Source organism: Danio aesculapii, chromosome 13 (assembly GCF_903798145.1).
Source record: "Danio aesculapii chromosome 13, fDanAes4.1, whole genome shotgun sequence".
NCBI classification, from domain to species: Eukaryota; Metazoa; Chordata; class Actinopteri; order Cypriniformes; family Danionidae; genus Danio; species Danio aesculapii.
This window is the reverse complement of record NC_079447.1, coordinates 41,130,251-41,158,148: the sequence shown is the minus strand read 5'-3', so window position 1 is coordinate 41,158,148 and position 27,898 is coordinate 41,130,251. Positions and strand designations below refer to the sequence as shown.

Genomic DNA, 27,898 nt, shown 5'->3' with positions numbered 1-27,898 from the left:
CGGCTCCCCACAAGCCTCCTGTCCAGCCGGCTCCCCTCAGGCCTTCAGTCAAGCCGCCTCCAGCTTTGGTGGCTCCCCTCAGGCCTTCAGTCAAGCCGCCTCCAGCTTTGGTGGCTCCCCTCAGGCCTCCTGTCCAGCCGGCGTCCTGCAGGCCTTCAGTCAAGCCGACTCCAGTCAAGCCGGCTCCCCACAGGCTTCCTGTCCAGTCGGTGACCTTCAGGCCTTCAGTCAAGCCGCCTCCAGCCCTGCTGGCTCCCCACAGGCCTCCAGCCCTGCCTGCTCCCATCAGGCAGCCTGCCTCGTCTCCCCTGACAGACTGTCCCTGGGTCGTCCCTCCTGCTCCTCCCTGGTGTGCCCCTCTACCACCCTGGACGGACCCTCCGGCTCCACTCTGGTTTCCTGCCGGGGTACTGACCCATTGAACCCGCCCTGGACTGTCCCTCTGGTCCCGCCCTGGACTGTACCTCCTGTCCCTCCCTGGCCTTGCCCTCCCATCCCTCCCTTGTTCATTTTGTTGGGTCTGGCTTGGCTCCCCTCCCTCCCCCCCTTTATGGTGTCGTGCCTGTTCACTTCCCTGTCTTGTGTTTGTTGATGTTGCCTGTTTTGTTGTCTTGTGGTGTTTCTTGTTTGTCTTGTACCTTGTTGGATGTTCCCTTTAGGGACGCCAGGTGGCGTCCCTTTTGGGGGGGGCTAGTGTCAGGGTTCTGCCACTCTGGTCTTGTAAATTCTTGTTTTGGTGGCAGAGTCCGGACACTAGCTCTGTTTTGTCTTGTCCTGTAGTGCTCGGCTCGCGTTTTCTTGGGTCGAGCACTTGTTTTGTCATTGTCTGGGTTGCGCGTCATCAAAGGTGCGCGCGGACCGTGCGCGCTCCCGCTTGGCGCGGGGTCTGCGCGTCCTTGGGACGCGCGCTCTTGTACTCGTGTTTGTGTTTTGTTTCGTCAGCATCGCGCTGTTTCATTCTCAGCGTCTCAGTCTAGTTAGGTTTCGGTTTTGGTTGGCGCTGAGATGAAACATGCGCGTTGCATTTATGTGAGCGCACGGTAAGGTGTATTCACTTATCGTGTGCTCGTGTCTTGCGTCTGTTGTCAAAGCACGTGGCTCTGTGTTTACATGGGTCGCGTGCTTTTGTTGTGTGCTTTGTCTTGTCATACGAACACGCGGTTAATGAGTTCTCTCATTGGCTGCGTGTTCTAATCTTGTTTAATGTGAGCACCTGGCTTGTGTTGTCTCTGTCAGGCGCTCTCCCGTCTATTGTCTAGTCCCACCCTCCTTGTTAACCCATTATTAGTTAATTATGTTCATCTGTTGTGTATTAATTTAACCCTGCTTATATTCTCCTCTTGTTTGCTGTCCTGTGCCAGTTCGTCGTCAATATTTCCCAGTCCTGTATGTGTTCCAGTCTTGATCCCTGTCCAGCCCTGCTTCGTCCAGCCAACCCAGTCAAGTTTGTTTCTCTGTTTGTGTTCTAGTTTAGTGTTTTCCCCCTCGGGGTAGTTTGTTTTGCTGTTTTTGCCTTTTTATTTTTGTATTATTATAATAAATATTTACTTTACTCTGCATTTGGGTCCTCGCCCCTTTTTCCCCTTACTCCGATCGTGACATAGGCACTGAAATGTCTTACATTTTTATAAAAAAATTTTATTAAAAAAATGACTGGCTAGTTGATGTCGATATAAAAATCGTTAGGATGTATGGCCTATTTCGGTGCCCTGACAATTACAATGCAGATCTGAGCTGGAAAGTTCTTATATACTTCTGTATGACTTTGCGTGTTCTTGTACATAGATGTTTCCCTAAGGTGTTCACTGTTCCAAACAGCATACTAATTCAAGTCCTCCATTCATATTCATTGTACAGAAAATTGCTATTCCAGACACAATCTGAATAATTCTTCCATATTCAAGTTTTCTTGTCAGTGTTCTGCTTGTTTAATTTCAAACCTGTGACTTAACATCTCCATATTTTCTTTATCTAGTTCACAATGTGCCAGCAACACAGCCACCCTTCTAGCTTTTGAAAACAGATTGTGCAATTTAAATCAAGGCTTGAAATTCCCATTTGTTTTGTGTCACCAGGTAAAAAGACAGCCATATCCTCTACAGATAACATTTATCTGTCATATTGGTTAAAATGACAACAGTGAGGATAGGAAATCAGCACTCTGCGGCACTCACAATGCAGCATCCAAGGCCCAGGGAATGAGCAGCACTTGTTCAGTAGAACAAGAGGGAAATTGTCCCCCTCTGAAGCACACACAATATTGCAGGTGCTTAAATTATTCATCTAGTACGAACGCTGGGGTCTCTCTCAGAGCCAAAACTACAGCCTCTTAATCTGTACTTTATATTCCATTTTATATTTTACAGCTTTGTTTACTCCGAAGGGGAGATAAAGAGCCTTTTCTTTCCAAAAGCATATAGGTCTACTCTGTTCTTACTGCTGAGAACAATGAAAACAGTTCTGTATAATTTTCATACATCACTGTTACATTTACTGTCAATTGCCTTCACCCGGCTGGGAAGCGGGGATAAGTATTGAACACATTCGAATTTTGAGTAATCGTAACCCAAACAAAGCCAAATGAATGAATTACCTGAAGCTTGAACTATTACTCATGTTTAATAGTTAACTAGTTGTCCAGCAAAGTAATTGATTGTTGTGTTCACCGTTTCCCTTTATGTAAATGATTCACCAGGTCCTGTTTGCTATAGCTTTCTTTGTTGTTTCTGGCAAGCTGTCCTGATGGAGGGGGAATATGAGCATGTCAAAATGGACTATAACTCCATCACCACCTTCTAGCAGCTTGCATTCAAAGTACAAAAGCCATGCGTGGATAAAAAGTCTTCTATCACTTTATGATCGATCAAGGATTAGGTATCACGTGTTTCAACACAGTTCACGTCGTAATGAGTCAAATCTGTGGATGCTTTATAAATGCAGCAAACATTAAAAGTGTCCAAGAAGATGCTAAATTGTTACATCCAACAACTGAGAGACTGTATGTCACTGAAGAGAAGATGAAGTATGCCTACTGTGTATTGACTGAAATAGCAAAATTGCCTTAAACAAAAACTAAATACACAACATTTATGTTTTCAAATACATGCATAAATTGGGTATACAGTACGGTGAAAAATTTTTCACAGTGTGATACTGACTACTCTTGAGTACTTTTAGAAGTGCTACTTTTTACGCGTACTTGAGTAGCTTTACTTGTACTTGGCAAGTAATTGTTTTTTTACTTGGGTATGATTTTTCAGTACTCTCTCCACGTTCCACAGACTAAACATTGCAACTGTCACCATTAAATCATAGCAGACAATGAATAATGCTTCACTCTGTTAATGGCATGCACACTCATCCATTCAGCAAGTATTAGCGCTGTATTTACCCAGAACAGCCCAGTTTGGGTGTGCCCTTCTGTTTCTACTGGGGTCTTGAGGCTCATGTGGTCTTGACCGGCCCTGGGACCCTTTCCCTGGGGCCATGGTGATGGCAGTGCTCCAGGGACCACTGCTAGTCCCTCCTTCTGTAAAGAGACTCACCGTACTCAGTATTTTCCTATTAATCAAGTGAAGTTGAAAAAGGACACCAACTAAGAGTTGGAAAACCACATTTACGGGTTATATCAGTTAGTAAAGGATTTAAAGAGGTAGTTCATCCAAAAATTGTGCGTAATTTTCTCATTGTCCACTTGTTCCAAACCAGATTTTTTCTTTTGCTGTTGAACACAAACGATATTTTGAAGAATGTTGGAAAAAAGCATATACAGTTGAAGTCAGAATTATTAGCCTTCCTGAATTATTAGCCCCCTGTTTATTTTTCCCCCAATTTCTGTTTAACAGAGAGAAGATTTTTTTCAGCACATTTCTAAACATAATAGTTTTAATAACTCATTTCTAATAGCTGGTTTATTTCATCTTTGCCATGATGACAGTACATAATATTTCACTAGATATTTTTCAAGACACTTCTATACAGCTTAAAGTGACATTTAAAGACTTAATAAGAATAATTAGGTTAACTAAGCAGGTTAGAGTAATTAGGCAAGGTATTGTATAATGATGGTTTGTTCTGTAGACAATCGGGAAAAAAAAATATAGCTTAAAGGGGCTAATAATTTTGACCTTAAAATGTTTGTTAAAAAATTAAAAACTGCTTTAATTCTAGCCGAAATAAAACAAATAAGACTTTCTCCAGAAGAAAAAATATTATCAGACAAACTGTAAAATTTTTCTTGCTCTGTTAAACATCATTTAGGAAATAATGAAAGAAGAAAAAAAATTCAAAGGGGGGCTAATAAATCTGACTTCAACAGTGTGTTTTGGTCTCAATGGCTACTTTTTTCCAACATTCTTCTGAATATCTTGTTTTGTGTTCAACATAAAAAAATGTAGAACCACTTGAGTGTGAAGAAATGGTGAGGAAGTTTTCACTTTTGGGTGAACGATCTCTTTAACATGAAGAATAAACTAGTAGTTTTACCATCATAAAATCGTGTGTGATATCAGATGGAAAAGGCTTTAATAAGTGAAGAATGAACTAGTATTTTTAATATTTTTAGGTGTTAGGCATTCAGGTGATACATATGACATTGCAGCCATTCAAAAGAAAAGGATTTTTGCATTCAAAGTCAGTCAGTCAATCAATTTGCACAGTAATTAACAGCACATCTGAAACAGACAAAGCTCAGCTAAACACAAAGAGGAAGAGCTGTACATTGGGGAGGCGAAGAAACAAAAGCAAGATTAAAACCATATAATGCAAAGCTGGAAAAGGAACAAAAGGATGCGACATCCAGGAACACTCGACAAACAGTGTAAGGGAGCTATTCAGACCAAGACACCCAAAAAAACTGCATAAGAATGAAACGATGCATTCACAAGCAGAGAAATAGAGATGACATGGTTAAAACAGAAGGAATCAGCATAAAGAAAAAGTAAGACAAAAGATTTATGGGAGTATAGTTCCAAACAAACCAAGAGCAAGCACGGGAATGCCAAAGCCAGCAACTAAATAAGTGAACTTTGCTGCGAAAATGTCAAAAGCAGTATGGTAAATCAGAAGTATGTAGCGCTCATGAAACTGTATGTGAAAAGGAGGAATCCAGTGCATACTTTAATATCCCATAAGGCCATAAAAGAGATCTAGAAGTCATATATGGAAATTCAGCACAATACAGTGACAACAGACACTGAATTTTTGTTTTGTTTAAAATATATCAGAAACAAAATCATTAAATCAACACACAAACATTAGGTTAGATTACAAAACTTGCATTACAAAGGTCCAAGATTCTCAACAGGCAGCCCGAGGGCCACATTCAAAATGTGACCCACAGCTGCGCAGACTGATCAGCTCTCATGTTGCTGCATATAGTCAAGCACTAGGACTGTAACATGCATTCATCCTGATCTGTCACGGTATGATGGTCATGGTTTGGTTTACATGCCCTTATGACGAATACTGAATACATTCACAAAAAACACATTTTTTCTGTCGGAAAACGTGACACAGCAGTGCTCACGGGTGGTTCCGCTATTTTCCTGGTGTCATGACAACTTTGGGTGAAAGTTGAAATCGTTTTATTTCCACACGGCTTCTAAACATGCAGTGCTACAAAAGACTTCAGTGGTGATGCGCATCCATAAACAATGGAAATATAAGATATTGTCTCATCATGTGAGCTCGTCAGTCAGTCAGTGAGTATTCTCTACACACACATAATAATGCACAGCTGGATCTGCTGCATGGATGGCCACTGTGCTGTATTTTCAATAAGAGATTTCAGTTTTGAAGCTTACTGAATCTTAAATTTAATACATAATTATTGTATTTCCGTTGTTTAGGAGAAGGCTGAAATACATTTTTGGACTGTAAATTCCTTAGTTTTAATTTGAATGACTGCGTTTAATTGAATTAAAATTTGTATTGCTCTGTAGCTGAATGTGACAAAATACTTCTGCCTATTCAAAATAAACAGAAATGGCAAGTACTGGAGATTATTATTATTATTACTCTTGTACCGTACTGGTACCAAACTGTGACGCCAAAACCAAGGTACATACCATACTTTAGTGTACCTTTACACCAATATGAAGCACACAAATTTACAGTAATTACAGTACATGTATTTTTGAATAAAAATTTTAATTAAACATGTATAAATTCACAATCTATGACTACTGTGAACAACACCCAATCCTTACGGAACCTTTCATTACATTTTACTGTACTCTGATGGTGACCAAAACAAGAAAAGTGGATGGAAGTTTGTGTGGTAATGTGTATTTGCTTTTATGGAGGTACATGTAGTATGTGGTCGGATGCTCATGTGGTTGATATTTGGTCCTTTCTGCATAGGTTATATTAACAGATGAAAAAATATTTAAAGTGATGGACTACTGTTTCAAAGTTTAGGGTCTTTATTGCATGATTGTTAATGATGGAAATTATAAGGAAAAAAGTAAAGCTGTTTGGTGGAAAATTTAAGTTTCTTTTATTGAAAACAATATGACTTTTTTATCTCACAATTACATTCATTCATTCATTTGTTCATTAGAATAGTATAAAACACTTCAGTTTTGTGTATCTCACAATTCTGAGAAGAAATATATAGAATGAAAGATATAAAATCAGAATTGTTGAAAAGCTTATAAACTCACAAACGATTATAAATAGTTAACTAATATTTAATCAATTAACTAATAACAAATGATGATGATGATGATGATGATAATATTAATAATAATAATAATAATAATAATAATAATAATAATAATAATAATAATAATAATAGAAACTAGACAAGAACTTCAAGTTATTTGAAATACAAAATTTTATGGATGGATTTATGGTCACATTTTATCAAAATAATGCATTCCAGAAGTATAAAATTGGTTTATTTGTAGTCTAGTAATGAAATAGATTCAATAATTTGTATGTTGTGTGAGATTCTGTACTCTATTCTATAGCACATTAGCAAAACTTCCAGGATGCTCATGAATGCTGTACAGCTACACACAAATCCAATGCCCTTTGAGTTGTCATACTTGCCATCAAAAAGACTCACATCAGTTCCACAAGAAATGCAAAAAAATTAAATAAACCATATTACCAAAAACAATTACATATTAAAAACATCAAATATTTAAAAACAGAATAATAAAAATATTAATTAAATATCAAACTATTTTTCTAGGAATAGCTATTTAACAGAGAGAATATATTCACCCAGCAGTCTGTGAAGTATGGTGACATACAGTAGACTGATGATGGATTAACGATGTTGCTGTTGGAGATCTTTGTACTTGACTTTACAAATAAAGGAGTGAAACTGAGGATTTGAGCGAGGGGGGCTGATCATTTATAAGACTGGCACAAAGCCAAGAACAGCTGGATACAATGCAGTTGTTTTTTTTATTCTTTTATTTTATTTATTTATTTATGGTCCTGAATATTTGTAGAGAGCAGCTGTGATTTGATGAACACAGAGAATAAAACACAGAAGGAGGCTTTGGGAAGAAGTGCAACGTGTCTGGTTTGGTCCAATTGTAGGTCATGAAGCAAACGCATGATTAGAAGAGTTGGAGTCACGCTGAGATGAAAATCATGTCTTTTCATTGGCTTTCAGCTTTCATTCATTTGCAACTTTTCTCTTCCTTTCTTTCTTGTGTTCTTGTGTTTTTATCTTTCATGCGCTGCCAGCCTCTCTGTTCCTCTCCCACCATGGGGTCGCTAAATCCTTGGTAAAGCAGAGGCCTCGATGAGATTTCTCATTATATTGAAAGGCTTTAAATATGAGCAACAGACAGACAGATTTCCTGACTAAGTCAATATTTCTCAACTGTCTGGACAACACTGTCAAGACTAGGGATGAATAGTTGATTTGAAAATGAATATTGCTTTATTTGTTAGAAACTGCATTGTCAATCAATCAATAAATGAATAAATAAATAAATAAATAACCTATAAATTGTTGTTTTTATTATTTAGATATAATAAAAACATTCACATTCACAAGATAATAAAAAAGATAATAATTAATTAGTTCATTTATTCATTCTTTTCCTTTCGGCTTATTCTCTGATTTATCAGATGTTGCCACAGCGGAATGAACCGCCAACTATTCTAGCATATGTTTTATGCAACGAATGCCTTTCCAGCTGCAACCCAGTACTGGGAAACATCCATACACTCTCGCATTCTCACACACACACTCATACACTCTGGCCAATTTGTACAACGCTGCCAAAAGATGAATAGTTGATTTCAAACTTAATATTGCTTTATTTGTCAGAAACTGCATTGTCAAAAAAATAAACAAATAAAAAAATAAATAATAAACTTAAATAAATAAATAAAATAGCAACCTATAAAGGTGCAGCTGAAAGGGCATCCACTGCTTAAAACATGTGCTGGATAATTTGGCGGTTCATTCCGCTGTGGCGACCCCGAATTAATAAAGGGACTAAGCCAAAAAAGAAAATGAATGAATGAATAACCTATAAACCTATAAATAGTTGTTGTTTTTTTAATTTATATTTAATAAAAATGTAACATTTAATTTAAAAATATAATAATTCATTCATTCATTTATTTTCCTTTGGCTTACTCTTGTTGAGGTCGCCACAGCAGAATGAACCGGCAAGTATTCCAGCTTATCTTTTATGCAGTGTATGCCCTTCCAGCTGCAACCCAGTACTGGGAAACACCCATACAACCTAACATTCCCATGCACATTTAAGTGTCAACTTCTGAATTTTTTGTTAGGATAAGCAAAAATAGATATTTACAAGACCAGAAAAGACAAACTTGAACACAATTTGAATGGTAATTTCTGATATTTTAACACTGACTGATCTGTCTTTTGGCTTGCTTTGGTTCCATAAACGGATCTTGTGCAAGGTCATTGATGATGAACTCATTCTTGTACCATGTTTAAGATGATTGTTTTGCTCTATTTTGTTTGGTGTTACTTTATATTGTACTGATTGTTGGAAAAATTCTTTTTTTAATTGCAATATAAGACTTAAAATCTCAGATCCAGGGGCATCGCTAGACCCAATTTACTGGGGCACGTGCCCCAGTAAAAACTCCAGTGCCCCAGTAAATGCATTGAGATATGATTTACTTCGTATGCAAGTGTATTTATTAAGAGTGGTAATTCCGAAATAAAGACGTTATTCTCTATGTGCAACCGAACCAACGCTGGTAAAAGCAGTGTAATCAAAACGCAAACTGACGCATCTCTCGCACGCACTGCTCTTCTCCCGGAGCGAGTCCCGGTAGTTAACATGCACGCCAAAAAAGTAGGCTACTTGCTGCTCACGCTCTGCTCATGCGTTGTAAAACCGGCGTAACAGCCTTTTTTGTGTTGCAAGTCGACAAAACTAAAGTTTAAACAATATGATGGTGATCTTACTAAGCATGCCTACTGATAGATTTTTTTGTATGAAGCAAAAAGGAGGGATGACGAGTCAGGGAGGTAAGACTTAATAAAGCTAATTCTCTGCCAAGTCTAGGACAACAGATAATTCTTATAAACATCTCTTTTGTATTATATTAAATTGTCTATAGTTTTTTATTCAAATGAAATTAATATTCATGCAAAAGATTTCTTAAATGATCTCAGCAAATCACTCCCGTTGTGTCTTAACATTGTTTTCCAGTTACATTTAAGATTATTTAGAATAATAATTGTATAATAACAAGAATACTTTTATTTATAATAAATATTTATATATATATATATATATATATATATATATATATATAGTGTATATATATAGTGTATATATATATATATATATATATATATATATATATAATTGGAAGGGGCCAATTTTAATGCGATTAAGACAACACTCTGATTAAGAGTCTACCATGTAAACAGCAATTTTTGATTAATTTAATCCGACTAAAGTCCTAATCGAACCAAACAGAAATTAAATTAAGACAAATAGTATAGCGATTTTAGTTGCATTACCGAAGTGCAGTACAGACATGTATACACCTTAATCAAACTATTAGCATCATGTACTGTTTGACACTATACTCTGCACCTATTGTCAGTAAAGGAACACAGACACACACACTGTGAAATGCAGAGGGTAGTGTCCCATTCAGCGTGTGGTATCAAATTCCATTAAAACAACCCTTTTCCAGCTGTTTATACTCGCATCCATTATCTCGGCGTGCATAAAATGTTCCTAAATGAAAGCGAAAGTGCCAAACTGCAGGTAAAGTCAAAAAATGTAAATGAAACACCCGCAATTACATGAAACTCAGGTGAAAACGTGGATAGTGTGGTGACGCAAAGACATTAATCAAACTACAGTATGTGCTATGCCATGTAAAACAGGATCACGTAAGGAACATTCAAAAAGCAACTCATGTAAACACCTTAATCATATTATTGTCTTATTCAGATTAAGGCAAATAATTTAATTACTGATGTCCGTGTAAACATAGTCACTCTCTGAGGACAAACAAGTTACTTTGTAACTACTGTAGTGCTTCTTGTACCTTTTCTTAAACCTCTTCCTGTTGAATTGCTGAATACCTCCTCAATTGTAAGTCGCTTTGGACAAAAGCATCTGTTAAATGAGTAAATGTAAACGTAAAAAATAAAAATTGTAAAAAAACATTAAGCAAGACCCTGATTTCTTAGTCTAATTAAGACATCTATAATTCTTAACAACTCCCATTTTCTAAACTAAATAAATAGAAATTTCTATAAAATGTTTTCAGACCTTTATAGATTAACGCTAAAATTATCGTTTTACTCAAACTTATGTCTGCTAAATCCAGTAAATCCAGAGAAACTGAGCATTTTTAAGTGTTCTCTTCATTTTTTCCATAGATCCATCTGTTGCTTTTCAAACTGCTTGCAACAAAAAAACTACATAAATATCATGAATCAAATAATAAAGTCAAAACTCAATCTTTAAAAAAGAGATTTAAAAGTACCTAACAAATTAGCTCTCGCTACGTTTTTCTGGAGACTATTCCATAGCCTCAGTCGCCCCTGGAACAGAGCTGTTTCATGGGAACAACTGAAAGATCACTCAGAAAAGATCGCAGCAGGATTCATTTCTCTAAACCCTGCCATAAAACTGCCTAAAAGTCCATTTATGACAGTCTCCAGTGTGCATCCCTCCCACCTGTTTAAAAACAGAGTAATTATGTAGTTGCCCCCGTCTACCTACTTCCTGACTGGCACTTGTTGGTGTGGTAATTGTGTAAATTTTGCATGCATCTGTGGTGACTGGCTGAGGTTGAATCTGGCACAGGCGTCGCCCCTACTGATTCCAGCTGTCAGCAGTGTCTATTAACAATGATGAATCACTCCCCTACTACTCAATCCAATCATACAGACCACAGCAGGCCTTAGATCTGGTCACCTCTGACTAAATGATTTTTGGACAGCGTGGGGCAGTGCGCCAAAGCACCCGCTCCATGCTTTTGTGTTAGATTACGCTATTAGCGCACCGGCTTCTGAGCTTTACATCTTGCAGCCTGGCCTTGTAATTGTGGTACATGTTACTCTAATGATGAAGCAGGATATACACAACCATATAACATGTGTTTGGTAGATCTGTGTATTTATAATGACATGTATTAAAAAAAACATTTACTGCTGTCAGAATTTAAAGGGCCAGATCACCCAAAAAGGCAATTTGCACATAATCTACTCTGCCTAGGGGTTTTCAAACTTTTATGGGTTTATAACCCGCAAAAATCTGTCCAAGGCATGCAAATTTGTGGAAAAATATTAAAAAGCCTTTATTGACATATTGACATGAGTTGTTTCTGCAAACAACTGCCTTCATCAGGGTAACTGTGATCATGTGAGTCTGGAGTTTCTTTTGAATGCTATGGTCTCCTGTCTCATTAGAATATCTAAACAATTCTAATACAATATATTGAACACACGGTCAATCATCATTAATTAAGCATTGAGAGAGGGAGTAAAAAATTAATTTAAAAAAGATATGCGTGTTATACAACATATTTCTTAAACAATACAACTTATATATATATATATATATATATATATATATAGAATGAAACCACAAATTATGTATATATAGACAAATAAACAAGTATAGTGTACAAATAATTATTAATAATGATGATTGTTGAGTTGGCCTTGTGTTCAATATATTATTTTGACACATTTGTCAAAACACGTAGGCGCAGCTTTAAGGAAAAGCCATGTCAATAAAAGCTTTTTAATACTTTTCAACATTTTTTTAATTGCCTTGGACTGACTTTTGTTGTTTGTTCTGATGAAACCCTTACTCAAAAAGCATTGGACACATTATTTAAGCTACCCCAAAGCACTTTTTTTTAATGATTTTGGATTTTTATGGGTTTATGTTTTGTGTTTGAACTCAAAATAATATCTTAATATGTGTTCAACAGAAGGAACTCAAACACAATCAGTTTAGAACAAGTGGTTGTTCAGTAAGTGATGACATAAGTTTAATTTTTGTGATCTCTTAAATTAGTTTTAAACCAGGCTAAGACTAAAAACCTACTACTTTTTTATCCAAGCTACTCATTTACAATACAAAACAATTTTTGGAACTAGAAAATGCTAATTTTTAACAGGTTTCAAAGTGCAAATATTCAACATTAAACTTCTCTGCAACAAGGTAATAAAATTACAATTCAAAGTTTTCTTTTTTTTTAATGTATGCCTTTTTGAGTTATAATAGTAACATTTAACAGTTTGACAAAAAATATTGAGTAATATGTGGATTGGATCAATATGTTTAGCCTTTGTTTCCACCTGATATTAACATGAATTTTCAACAATTCGATCACAAGGGGTCAGTTGAGATGTTTGATGAACACTTGTGTCAGGATTTATAATTGTCTTGCTCTCTTGTGTAATTTTATTATATTATTAATTTATTATATAGAGCTAGCACATGCAAGGAAATTGGAAAGCAAGCAGCAAAAGAGGGAAACTATACAATTTGCATGGTTATTGAGTATTGCAGTAAGTTTTAAATATTAATTTTAAATATTTAAAAGTTCCACGGTGGTGCAGTGGGTTGCACATTCGCCTCACAGCAAGAAGGTCGCTGGTTTGACCCTTGGCTAGGTCAGTAGGTGTTTTTGTGTGGAGTTTGCATGTTCTCCCAGTGTTTGCGTGGGTTTCCTCCAGGTGCTCCGGTTTCCCCCACAAGTCCAAAGATGTGGTATAGGTGAATTGGGTAAGCTAAAATTGTCTGTAGTGTATGTGTGTCAATGAGTGTGTGTGTATGTTTCCCAGTGATGGGTTGCAGCTGGAAGAGCTTGAGCTGCATGAAACATTAGCTGAATAAGTTGGCGGTTCATTCTGCTGTGGTGACCCCAGATTAATAAAAGGACTAAGCCGAAAAGAAAATGAATAAATGAATGTGTTGTGTCTCTCTGAGATATGAATATTTCATATTCAGCTATCATGATAATGATCATTTTTTTAAATATATTGTATAGCCTTAATGGCAAAATGATTTCAAGCATAATCCATGTATTTTGGTTTAACAGTGAAATGAATACCTTGTTTTGCTGTGCTTTCTCACAAAGTCTTTCATAATGATCACTTCTTTTGGGGTTGTTTGAACCACTTCAACCATATGAGAACAATCCAAATGAATTTGTCAGTTGTGGAAAATTGACAAGCTCAAAAATTTAACAAAACAAAAATAAATGTAATGTTGTCCATAGAAATTATTTATTATCGAGACTATAAGAGTAGCAACTTTAAAGATCTTATACATGCACAAATTGATAGGTCAGAAAGGGAGACATTACAAAATATCACATGGCCTCTATATTTAAAACAAACTAAAACTATTAAATGCATTTTAGATCATTAAAAATACCAAAAACAAAACAAAATCCAAATAACTGACACACACACTTGCACAAACATGTTAAACTTAAAATAGCATTAGAAGAAAAACATTTACAATTAAGAGAAATGAATTTCTCATGCTGTTATCAGCGAGAGTGTTTGATTTCCCTATGCTGTGCCTCAGAGGAGGGCAAAACAACAGCATGAATAAATGATGAAAGTGAACAGGGGCTGCCATAACACTAAAAACTTCAGCAAACTGCAAATCTGCAAAAACTTTTTTTTCAATGCCAGAGACCTTGGTAGCACAGCTGAATATGCTTCCACAGCGATTACAGTCCCCTACTAAAAAAAAACTAACAAAAAACAGACATACTGCAGTATCAGATATTGGTTTTGTTCAACTTTTGAAAGTCTAAAATAAACACAGCAAGCATTTAATGGCAAGTGAAATAAATATAAAAAATATATATGACAAACTGCAGAGGCATAATTGTTTTCTGCAACATTCTGTGTCAAATGATATCTCTTTTTTTCTCTCTCTCTCTCTCCCAGCGGTGTGGTCCTGAAGGGTAGAGGTCAAGGTCAATGCGTATCAATCACTTTCCTTGGCTTTACACTTTTCTCTCACCATCTCCTCTCACCATAGGGATAACGTTTGACCTCCACAAAGCAGAAAGACAGATGGTGGACTGGATGTGATGGGGTTTTGTGATGAGCTCTGTGTCACATAAAATCTAGTTGACATCATGCTGTACAGTCAGTCTGTTAACATTTCCCTCAAGAGCGCCTCAGTCCTCCATCAAAGCCCTAAATGATCTCTGCAGGTCTCTACACTTCATCAATGGCATGCAGCCAATAACACGCTCAATGTTGACGGGGTGAGTTCATCTTTTAAAAGTGAACACTGCTGATGGAAATTAGTGGCTCTATCCTTTTTTATATATCATATACTGGGCATGATCCTGTAAAAATAGCAAGTACAATGCACTTTACAATAAGGTTTCGTTAATTAATGTCAGTTCATGTATTTACTAACAAGAACAATTGTTGTACAGTTTTAATTAATCAATTCAACATTTATGTGCATTTTTAAAATCCAAATTCATGCTTATTAATATTAGTTAATGCACTGTGAGTTAACATGAACCAACGATTTCATTAACTAACATTAACAAAGCTTAATAAATACTGCAATAAAAGTATTGTTCATTGATTGTTCATGTTAACAAATACATTAACTAATACAACCTCACTGTAAAGCAATGCACTTTACATTAATATTCATTTTCATTCATATTCACTGGTCAAACAATTCACAGATAAGTAATCAAATATAAAGTTGGTCCTGATTTTTTCTTCTTCAACAATTTGCATTTAATTCAATGTGTTTATTCAATTCAGTTCAATTCATTCAAATACTATGTACAATTTACTTGCAATTTCTACACCATATTTGAGTGTGTACATATATATATGTTGATACAAGTATAGATTAATTTCAAAATATCGGTTTGTTACAGACGAGAGCGTGACAACAGAGACGAAGACTCAAATGCAGTGCTTTTTCAGAATTGTCTGGCAGGCAAAGTTTATAACAGGAGCAAACATCAATGTCAGGGGTAATCCCATCCCACACTCATTCTGAAAACGTAGCCCTATATACATTTCTGGAGAGCACCAAATACACCCCAGGAGCTACGTTTTTTTGCTTTTTTTTTTGTGAATCCACCAAAGGCGGCTGTGTATGCTTTTTGAGATCTCAAATTTCTCTCGCGAGTGTCATTCGCGTCTGCTCTTTTCGAGTAAATCCACCAGAGGTCACTGTTGACTGACTGACTAACTGACTGAACGTCCGACCGATCACTGATCCTCCTTCCCTAAACCCAACCAATAGTGTTTTCAAACTCAATCCAGAAAAGAAAAGCCATCACCTGATTTTTACCACATTTTCAGATTTTACCATATTCTTACCCTGTTATTTACCTGTTTATTTTATTTATTTTTTTATTTTTTGGATTCTGTTTTTGTCTTACACGCTTTCTGGAACAATTCCTCACCAGAATCGAACCCTGTCATCATGGCCATCTCATCTCTGTGTCTCAAGTCTACTGACCTACATGGCGAGCTCACTGGACTAACTGGTAACAGCGAGAAAGCCATCCATACAGAGGTAAGTGGTCAGCTGGTAAGCGTGAAAAGGATCAGCTTCATACCACCCCGTAGTGTTCGTTTTAAAAACTAAATGCAGCCATCCGTTTTTTCCAACTCACAAGTCAAACACCTAAACCAGGGCTATTAGTTTGTCATGGGGCCAGTTCATGAAAAGCATCCCAAATGAGGGGACGGAGAGATATGACTTGCAATATAAGTGATGACACAACAGCATATAAGAGCCCATATGTTGTACTTTTGCTCCTTAAGACAGCCACATTGTATTTTTATAGCTTAAAAAGTTAATATATTGTATTTTCAAACTACATAACATCACTGCATTGTACAATGTGGCTTTTTTTTTTTTACAAACATTCAAATGTATTTCAACACACAACAAAAGCAGTGTATTGCTTAAGTAGGCTTCCTCTACATTCAAACACATTCATATGTTATGTTTTGAACTGCATAACAATTAGGGATGCAACAATTAGAGATTTTGGTTGTACGATTATAATCTGAAGTATAATTATGGTTTCACAGTTATCACATGTAAAGTAAATTTAAGCTTTATATTAGGTAAGTAATTAAATGAATTAGTGTTATCATCTACGTTCTTACATCCATAATTATTTTAATAATTAGTAATGATTTGTCTAACATATCTTTTGTTTACCTTGCACTGAAAGCCATGCACAACTCTCACCACTACGGTGTGAGATGTTTTCTACTCGGTGCGGATGCGCTTGTGCGCGCATATTGGTATATACTCTAATATTGGAAACGACGAACTTGTGCGCGGAGAAGACACGTGAATGGCCCGCTGCCATAGGTAATCCAGTGTGCGTGCGTATTAGCCTTGGTGTATAAGCTCGGAACCTTAAACTAGCGCCCAGGTGGCAAAACTTTGTTTAGTTACAGCAGTTTCGTTCCGTGCAACAGAAAGGTGGTGTTGAGAAGCCTTTAAGCTTAAGTACCCAAATGTTTTTGGCCGTTCGCGCCACTCGCTTACACCCCATTCACATGGGGCTTCAGCGTCAACGCTTGACAGAGAGTGTCTGAAGTTGGGGCAGACGCGATCGTCATAGCAGCGTCAGCCAATGAAATTAGTCAGCATAGGCCACTGCCTGAGCTGGTGTATGTGCATACAGCGATCTGATTGGCTAACGCTTCCGTCGGCGCTTGAAAAGTTGAGCAAGTCCCAACTTCTGCAGTGAGCAACGCCTCTGAAGCGACGCTGACGGAACCATAATCCATCGGCAATGCCTGACGTCACCCATTCAAAGTGAATGGGAAGCGTTGAAGCTGACGCCTTGTGTGAATGGGGCGTTAATGTCAGGTGACTCACGCTCTGTGCAGCCTTCAACTGCAGCTCGTGCTGTATTGAACAGACGCACGTCACTTCATAACTATAGCGGCCGTTTTTCAACAGAACTAAATATATTTTTGATGTCTTGGTCACACTATTTGAAGGGCTGGAACAAATTGCCACCAACTGAATAGCCCTGACCTAAACGCTAAATTCACGCAAAGAGCCTTGCAGGATGTCTATTCACGTCTTTGCCTTGACTTAACATGTAAATCACTTGTGCTTGACGTTTCATCCGCGTCTGATGATAACACATCATTACAGGTGCATTTCTGCAATGCGTGATGGTGTGTGTAGTCCGGGTGAATGGCTTATTGAGAAAACAGTTGGCTGGAGTGCCCTCTAGTGTGTCTGGTAGGCACTTTATATGATAACCTTTAGATTAGAAGTTATAATAAATAAAGTATTATGCAATATATCACACTCTACAATGCAACAGTACAAAAATATTATATGATATTAGTACACATGTACACTGATTTTTTTTTAATTAACTAAAAACAAAATCAAAAGCTTGACAAACTACACAACTACTCTGCATTTCAGATTTTAAAATGTCCTATACAGTAAATGCTATACTATACCTGCACATTAGCAACAGACAACTATTCTTCGGATCCATCTAAACAGAAGAACTAAGGCGACAGGAAAAAAGAGAGAAAGAAAGAAATCGATGGTTTCTTGTACTCACAGCTTCAAGTTTCTATTTTAACATGGCCTGCTATTGATTAGCTTTCATAGCTGAAGTCTCCCTGAGCAGCAGCTCGCTCCAGGAGGATAGAAGAGAGTTTAGCAGAACAAAACCCGCAAAATAGAGAGAGGGGAGCTGGGAAATGATAGCCTGATGCTTCCTTGGCCTGCTTGATCCGCACTAGCGGTTTCTGCTTAAGCATGGTCAGCGTACAGTTGCCAACATGAAAGGCTTTTGTGCTGCGTGATGGACTTTCCCAGAACAGCACCGCGCTGTAGCTACAGAGCTTTTATAGTGCAAAAGAGGTTGACTTCGAGAGGTGAATCATTTAAAGAGAGCTTGCCAAGTGCTGTGCTCCCACTGAAATGAAAGGAGTTCCGGCGCTTTGTGTCAAGAGAGGCATCAAATACCTGTGAGGTAGACAGCAAGGCTGGCAGTGTATGGAAGCAGCACAAATGTAAGTGGCATGTGAATGGCAACGTGTGCTAATCAAAAACAGAAGAACATTGTACTACATAATACTTCAACCGGGGCTGGAAGTGATTAAGCGAGTGCTGAGTGGCACTCTAGGTGTTGACAGCTTCACAGTTTCATGTCAGTATATGGATTTTCTAAAGAGTTGCATGGCTATTCTGGGGGGTCGTACTACTCATATTTCCAAAAGCTGAAAAACCAGAACAAATGAAATGTTCTATGTAAACAAAACCATATGACTGTAAATTTAGTTATACTACAGGTCTGTTAAATGGATGTTTCTGGTTGGTTGATTAACTCTTTATGGTATGTGGTTACTCAGTTACAGGGAAAGTAAATTTAAAGTAGTTCCAATATATTTCAGTTATTTTAAAGGTCCTTAAATAGTAAAAGAATCAAAACTATATCTGACAATATCTGAAAAATCTAACATCTGTGTTATATTTAGTTTTTCTGCAATTTATAATGCGATATGAATACAATGTCACCAGATGACTAGAATAGCTCTATTTGGAAAGAATTCAATTTAGATATTTTGCAGGGTAGTGCATCTACATAAAATATAATCAATTACAAGCTAAGATAAAAACAATAAAGCAGTTTTTCAGAATAACAGTAATCAGTTTCTGAAATGTAATAATCAATTGTAAAATAACACTGTGCCGTCTTCAATAAATAAATAATTAAATACAATGAATCTTTCTTAAAGCTATGGATGTTGTAATTTGTTAAACCCAAATGCTTTGAATTCACTTAATAAAAAAGCTTACAAATGACATCTTTTCACTCTGTCACGATTAACTTTACAATGACTCCACAAATCAAATCTTCCAAACTGTGGTGCCTGCTCAGATATAACTCTGATTTGACATTAAACTGCAATGTGCAGCCCAGGCTCATTCTGAAAACGTACCTCTATATACATTTCTGGAGACGGTCAAATGCATCCCAGGAGCTACGTTTTTTTGTAGTTTTTGTTTTTTGCGAATTCACTAGAGGCCGCTGTGTAAGCTTTTTGAGATCTCAAATTTCTCTCACGAGTGCCATTCGCGTCTGCTGTCTCACGTAAATCTACCAGAGGCTGCTGTTGACTGACTGTTTGACTGACCAATTGACTGACCCACCCTCCCCCTTCCCTAAACCCAACAAATAGTGTTTTAAAAAGCACAGATTGACCCGGCCACCCACTTCCCTAAACACAACCGACAAATTTAAAAAGCAATTCAGAAATAGAAAAGCCCTCATCTGAGTTTTACCACATTTTACCACATTCTCACCCTGTTCTTTACTTGTTTATTTTTGTTTTTTGGCTTCTGTTTTTGTCTTACCCACATTTTGGAACCATTCTTCACCTGACTCGAACCCTGTCGTAGTGGTCATCTCCTCTCTGCGTCTCAAGTACACCGACGTACTAACTGGACAAACTGGTAACAGCAGGAAAGGCCTCCAAATGGAGGTAAGCGGTCAGCTGGTAGGCACAAAAAGGAACAGAGTCATACCACCCCGTAGCGTTTGTTTTAAAAATGAAATGCAGCCATACGTATCTCTGGCTACATAATTCACAATCTCCAGAAATGTATATAGGGCTACGTTTTCAGAATGAGCCTATGTTGGCAATGTGACTATTGCAGGTAATCACACATATCGATGCACGCAATATCATTCAAAACTCACAAATACACTAAGCAAATAAATAAATAAATAAATAAAACAGGATAAAAAGAGACAAATTATTTCCATTACCCATTTCTTTCTCTACCATACTGTACATTCACACATTTATGATATAGACAAACTTACTCAAATACAGATAGATGTATGCACCAGCACTAGTGTTTCAATTGAAAAGCTACAAGACATTTCTCTGTAACAAGGTTGTAACTGCTGTTTTTGAAGCAGAACTTTGGCAAGTTTTGCAAATATTGCTGTACGTTTTCCAGTAAATGTTTTGTTTGAACTTGTTAGCAAACATGGCTTGAAATGGATTTGCATGACTTTGTTTTTTCTTTGTTGGAAGCTTTGCTGTTATTGAGCTAATGAAATAATTAGTTTCAAATCAATACATGTATGTAATTCTTTACTTGTAGGGAAAATAGCCCTAATACGCGGGACAACCAGGTTTTCACTTTTTATGTGTCTTTACATTAACCTGAAAAGCTCTAAATTAGTTAAATGGATGGAGAGACAAATTGATATATATATAACTTATACAGCAACCCATCTAAAAACTAACTTATACAGCAACCAATCCTTATTCATAGCCTTGCTTTCTGAAATTGTTTGATGTCCTGCTCTTTTTCTCAATGCTACCCCATCATTTAGGCAATTTCATCCCAGCCCACTCAAGCAGCATAGCAGACTGGCCATTACATTTTGTGTCACATTCTCACATTCTGCCCCCCCAGCCCTATTTGTTTCAGGGCCACTGAGCGATAAAAGACATTTGTAAGATTTTGCAAGGGCTTCATCAACAAACTCCCAATTTTACACCATCAACAAACTCCCAAGTTTACACCATGCATCTCCATGGCAATAACATGCAGCTTTTGTTTTCTGAACTTCGGTATATTTATTTACCATCAACCAAACTGAATTACTGCCGCCAGGTTCAGATAATCTGCAAGTGAACATGGTAGAAACCGATACTGTTGCTGAGATAGAAAACAAAAGTGTCTCAGCTAAGGAGAGTAAAGGGTGCTCTGAGTGTTCAGGCTCTTAGCTTCTCTCCTGCATAAAGCTTAATGATGTGGAGGTAATGCAAAGTCAACTCAAATCAGAGGACGAGAGCGTGCCAAATAAGTGTGAATAAACTAGCAGTGAAAAGTATTTTTTTTTCAATTTGCAGCATTGAGTTTATGTTGTCCCAACCTATAACTTAATTCAAAATGGCAGTTTTTATTTATGGGATATTGCACATATTATTATAAATGATATCTGTTTTAATCCCCCCTAATAATCTTTAATCAAAGCAATTTCCCATGCCCATGCCAAAAACAAGAAGCTCTTTTCTGATAACATATGTATTGGCATTATTTTAGGACAACCTGTCAAAATCATGAAATCAAACACAAAGATTCATTTGACTTTGGATAAAACATGTTTTACACTGAACAGTTCACCCAAACATTAATTACTCACCATCATTTACTCACTATAACTTTCTTTATTCTTAGAACGTAAGAATAAGATATTTTTAAAAGGCACCTATGATGAAAATCATCTTTTGTAAGTTGTTTGGACAGAAGTGTGAGTAGTTATAGTGTGTCCACAATCATAGTGGTGTGATATAAAAACAATACGTCTCTTTTATTTTAATTTCCTGACATTAAAATCCAAATTTTGTGGCCCACTGCAATGTGATGTAGGAGTGTGGTTTCCCCGCGTAGTAATGCGTATAATCATATCAACAAGACAGAATGTGTGCAAAGCAACTGGGATTACAAGATTTGTTCAGCTTGCTGTGATCATAAATCATCATTTCATCATCACATGTGAACATGTGAGTTTTACAAGTTTAAAATGTTTTTAAAACAGTGCATGTTTGTAATAAAGTTAAGACTGTAAAGTCGATGTAATTCATTAACAAAGCCGCATAGTTTCAGTACAATTATAAAGAACTGATGCAGAGAGATCTGCTTCCTTCATGTCTGTCACTGTGCTGTTTATCTGACGCAGCCATTGAGGCACGCTTTGACACACAGACAGGCACGTGGGAACGGTGGTCAGGGAGAACTAGCTCATTTGCATTAAAGGCACAGGCAACAAAAATAGCTACTGTAGTGTTTTTAGAGCAGAAAATTCCAATATTCTGAAAGGTATAATAAATAATCTGATGGTGTTTTGAGCTGAAACGTTATAGACACATTCTGGAGACACAAACAACTTATCTTATATCTTGAAAAAGGGGTAAATGGGTTCAAAATGATTTTTGCTACTTGTTCAATACTTATTTAAAATGAGCTGAATCAACACAATTCCTGAGATTTTTTTGGGGACTTATTTGTTTTATGTTAAATCCACTTAAAATTATAAATAAATAAATAAATAAACAAATAAATAAATAAATAAGTAAAACTTTAACTTAATCAATTTGTGTTGGGACAACATGAAGGAATTGTGTGGAACCCAGCATTTTTACAGTGTTAGTAACCACTCTGGTTCCCATTACATTTTTATTTTTTATTAATCTGTTGCCTATATTATAATGGAAATAAATAACCAAAACTGTTTGACCTGAATGTGAGTAAGAGGATTTTTTTTTCCTTTTTGGTGACTCCCCCTTTAAATAAACTAAACAGAAAAGACTGTGGAAAACGAGAACCCTCAAACCCCTTAGAAATCTTCATTCTATTCTGTCAACTCTACATCTCAAACAGTTTACGCTTCCCTGTCTTCACCTATTTGTTGACATTTCAGGCCATTCTGAAGCAAGACATCTGCATTTATAAGTATAGGAAGAAACACCTGTAAACTCAATCCATCTGCGGCAGCTCTGAAACTATAGAAACTCTGACCTCTGCATCACCCGGCCTTTGGACCTGTTTTATTGGCATACGAGGGAACTTAAGGAAAATAAGGGGCAACCGTCCTAAGAGAGAGGAAGCCCTGCAGCATTCAATAAGCCGTTTAATCGAGTCGAGAGCAGACATCAATACAGGTAAAACCCAGCAGGACACTCAGCAGGAAAGCGGACAGGGGGAGATGTAGTTTACATGAGGACTCAGTATGTGCCACGCAGGGAACACACTCAACACCACAAATGGAACACAGCTGCATTTTATAAAGAGAGACCTTAACATGTGGAAAAATAAACGTTTTTGCGACCTTTGGCTTGTTTTTTTTTTATTTAAAATGTCATGAAGTGATGTCATGAAGTATGTTTTGACTTGTTAAAGTGAGGGATTTGAAATAAGAAAGAAAAAAATAATAAAGTGCAGACGTGTTTCAGTTTGTAGATGTATTTAAAGAAAATCTGATCATCTTAGGTGACATAAATAATTACGCAACACTCACCAGAACAAATCCAGTCTCTTGCCTTAGAAACTATAAATGCTAAGTGTTAATAATTAGTATGAGTATTAAGTATTTTAATTTATATTCAAATTTCCCCCAAGTCCCATGACTGTCCAGACAAACTCAATATGTAGTTTGTGGCTTTGTAACAAACTGAAATTATTAAAAGGATCATGGGCATAGCTCTAAGACATTTAGGCTGCTTCATTATTACATTCCATTATATTAAAAAGAAAGAAAGAAAGCACGAAAGAAAGAAAGAAAGAAAGAAACAAAGAAAGAAAGAAAGAAAGAAAGCCCAAACAAATTAAACATGCTAATTAAATTAAAACAAAAATGTCATAGATGTTAAGAAATAATAAATGTGTCAGTAACATTTTGACCTCCTGCAGTATCCAGACACCCAGACTGTAGTGAGGCTTGTCTCAGTGTCTGTGTCATAAATCCCCATGTAGGTGGAGAACTGATTCTCCGCTTGGCCTGTTTTTTAGCCATGAGACTCAGCCGTCAATCAGTGTAAAAAGCTTTCCAATGGGGAATAAGGAGCACCCTCAGATTCAGAGCACTATGCCATAACTCTCTCTGTTTTCACAGCCACAAAAACAAGCGCTTGAGTGAAGGAAAAGTTGTGAGGAACATGTTATTTTAATTACTGTGGTGTTTACCACCTTATTCCAGTTCCCCAAGGAAGGCTCTATGCAGGCGTTGTGGTTCCACGCTTTCGTTATTTTGATTGACATGACTTACCAGTGACATTGAATTTGGAAGGTTTAAGTTTGATCAAGATTTTTTTGTTGTTGCTACAAATCTGTAAAAGCTAAGAGTCCGTTGAATATGCTTTGACACAAGGACCACCATCTAAATGTGTTATCAAGATATTTTATTATTGCAATTCTTATGATTCCATCATAATTTATTATAAATAAAGCTAAACATGAGACTGGAAAAACGTTTTTTCAATTGATGACATTTATATAAGCAGTTTATATACCTATAAAGTAATAATAAATGCCAGAAAATTTTTCAGTTATTCAAATTACTCAAGAAACTAAAATGGCAAAATATGAGTAAAATATTTTCCATCCACCATCAACATAAAGTACGCATTTATAGAAAAATTCAACATACTTATTCTGATTTGTACTTATTAAAATAAATAAAATAATTTGTGATTACACTACTGTACATTGTATCATATTTAACATGTTTAAAGATGTCTTGCTGACAAATGGGTAAGACCTGGTGGTTTAAAGGGTAAAAGCAAAGTGTAAAATTGTTAAAGGATTTTTGAATAGATTTAGTATTTAAAAGCTATAAATAGTCTTTTAATACGACAAAAAAAAAATCACTAAAATGATAAGAAAAACTATGTATATACCCAAACCATTTTTAATGAAAGAAAATAGAAATGCATCATTAATATGATCTGCAACATATCAAGGATGCTTTAAAATTAAATTTTATTAAAATTACTTATCAAGTGTCTTTGCACAGTTATTCAGTGTAATGTTGAGGAAATAAGTTGCTTCATAAAACTAAAACTTTCACTGTGACTTCATTCTGGTGCTGGTAAACCTTTGCTGTCACCATCTGTTGTTCACACCTTTGACAGCGCATCTCTGCTCTTTTTATCAAGGCCCTCTCCGGGCTGAAGAAGGGAACAACATTGCCACCTAGAGGGTGAACTCAAGTAAGCATCCAGCATCTCAGGCCAGATTCCCACAGCCCCTGCCACTGCATGTATCCTCACCAACACTTTGCCTCAGTAACCCGAGGCACATTTTTAAAGTAATTTAATCACAGCCCCACCCCCAGATAAAACACATTCAAATGCTGGAGTCACATCAGCAGCACCTCACATCAGCAGCATCCCTGGACCGAGCGATTGCCCCTAGAGTTGGCTGAAGTGTACAGCATTTATAATGGTTCACTGAGCACTAACATTCAGAACTATATCTCCCCATGCAAGATCCAAAGGATCAGAGACCGGAATATAGCATGCATCCACAAGGGCATAAAGAGGAAAAAGAGGGAGGAAAACAAGTACATGAGTGGTTAACTACACCATGTCAAATCTCTGTCCTTTTTTTGTTTGTTTGTTTGTTTCACATAGTAATATAATCAACAGTCGCTTTATCCAGTCATTGTTAAAACAAATGAAGCGGATTAAAAAACACACATCCTACCTGAATAGATGGGAGCCAGTCGAAATATATCTGAAAGCCGACTGTTCACAGGCTCATACGGAGAATCCTCAAGTAAATCATTCCCTGAAATATTAACAAACAAAATGTGACTAATTAACAATAATCAAATGGTTACATCGGTCTATCTTTAATGTCATTGTAGATGCATTAAACAAAACAAAGAAAAAAAAGATGGAAACTGCAGCTTTACACAAATAAAGATGTTAAAATTGGTTTTGATGAAGAACTGTTTGGGTGTTTCTAACAAAAACTCAAGTAATTCATAAGTGTGAAGAATCTTAACACTGTGCAATGATTTTTTTTTTTCACAGTGATGTTTGTTCTTATTTGGGTCACTGATTCATAAAGACTGGTTTACATTTCCGGAGCCAGTTTCTGGTTGATTAGTTATCCTGGTCAGTTGAGCTGGCAAAGTTCCTACTCCCCCTCTAGCAGGCACATATACACTAACATAAAGCATCAAATGACCTCACACTCCATAAACTTTAATGGACACACTTCAGACAGGCATTTGAAGACTTTACAGTCACCCTATCTGATAGCACAAACCAAAAAAAGCAACTCCTTGGCTACTGATTTTGGTCGCCAAGTATTAAAAATAAACCATGTCAAAAACTGTTGTGCAGATGCGAAATACTTTATATGTTTATGTGAGAAGGCAAGTCTGCGCACCCTGTAAATGCTGATAGATCCCCCAGTAGATGCGCAGGCAGTTCTTTTCCTTCTTCATCCCTCTTTTGCAGCGGCAGTTATACAAAGGACTCTGCTTTAAAGCATCCAAGGCAAGTCGACATTCATCCTTTGCCTCCATTCCAGTCACCATACTGAAGTTGGACTCCCTCCCCGCCACGCACTGCCTCATAGTTCGATACTTTGTGCTGCATCCCGGCTCCTTCAAGCACAGCTCGTTCGCCTTCACACAGTCCAGCCGGTTTGAGCTAGAAAAGTAAGACTCCTCGGCAGATAACAGCACATCTATGAAGGACGACAATGGAAATAACCATCAACCAAGCTACTCAAACTTACATATCAATAATAATAATAATAATAATAATAATAATAATAATAATAATAATAATAATAAAAGTTGTCGATTTTTTTAGCATGAACTAGGCTACTTAAATTACAATTATTGTTTAGTGCATAGAAACATTATGTGAGGTAATATTTTCCCAGAATATAAATTTAAGGTGCTTTAGAGATTAAAATATTAACACAAGAAGATTAAGCTGACTTAAGATGAGAGTAAAAACAAAACTGATCCTCAATAACAAAACTGTGCCCTAGTTATGAGACGTAACATACCAAGTCTATAAAATTTCAGAATAGACTATTTTAGACGAGAATAAATGTGACGGAACCCCGGTGTGATAAACACTTTTTAAATATTCTTTGAGTTTCAGTCTTCAGTAAACACAATGTGTAAATTCCAACTCACCCAGCAGAGGTAAAATGATGTAAATCGCGGCGATAAACATTGCGCTTTTATCCGTGGTAAGTTCGCTCTAACACGCGGTTTATTGTTTTGACGATGAAAAGGATAATCCTTCCTCATTCAGGTCCATTGAAACATCGTTGGTCACAATGTAGGCTATATCCACAGCATAAAAGAGAGAGAGAAAAATCCGTAATCTGGTCCAAAACTGTCACTAACCGATATTGAATCGCTTCTTGGATTAAGACAATTAACAAACAATCAGAAAATGACTCGCAAGGCAGCAGCATAAAACTCCAGCCCTGAAGATGTGCCCGTGCGACTGTGCGCGCGCGACAGCACTGTGGCATTGAGTTGCGCTGTAACCCAAACCAAAAACCACACGCGACTCAGTGCGCGCTCAGCGCTTCTGCGTGGAACACAGCTCAGGACAAAGACATCTTGTGTTGCCACTCCAAAACTTGGAATGTTTACTGCTATCTGTTACTGTTTAACTTGTATAGGGTGTCAGAAAAGCTTTTCTTATCAGTTGATATGTTTGTTTGTCTAATAAATTGCATTGCTGATGGTGATTTCGCCTTTGTTTGCTGGTCTCGTTTGTGTGTGTTAGGTGGACAGTCTGGTCTAATGGAAATTTATTAGTAGATTAGGCATTGTGGGACTGATATCGTACGTCCACACACAAAAATCAAGTAATCTA

The 27,898-nt window shown here is 36.8% G+C and overlaps 1 protein-coding gene across 2 annotated transcripts in view; it reads right to left on the bottom strand.

Annotated features, from left to right (window-relative positions):
- Positions 1-27,572, bottom strand: part of gfra1a (gdnf family receptor alpha 1a) — a 139,376-nt gene extending 111,804 nt beyond the window's left edge. The window contains exons 1-4 of one of the 2 annotated variants that reach the window (XM_056471152.1): positions 27,202-27,572; positions 26,436-26,738; positions 25,743-25,826; positions 3,392-3,529 (exon numbers count right to left, since the gene is read on the bottom strand). In XM_056471152.1, the coding sequence (XP_056327127.1) occupies positions 3,392-3,529; positions 25,743-25,826; positions 26,436-26,738; positions 27,202-27,241 (565 nt within the window). In that variant the 5' untranslated portion in view covers positions 27,242-27,572. The remainder of the gene's footprint in view (positions 1-3,391; positions 3,530-25,742; positions 25,827-26,435; positions 26,739-27,201) is intronic. The other variant, XM_056471153.1, reaches the window with a different exon arrangement.
- Positions 27,573-27,898: the final 326 nt, after the last annotated feature.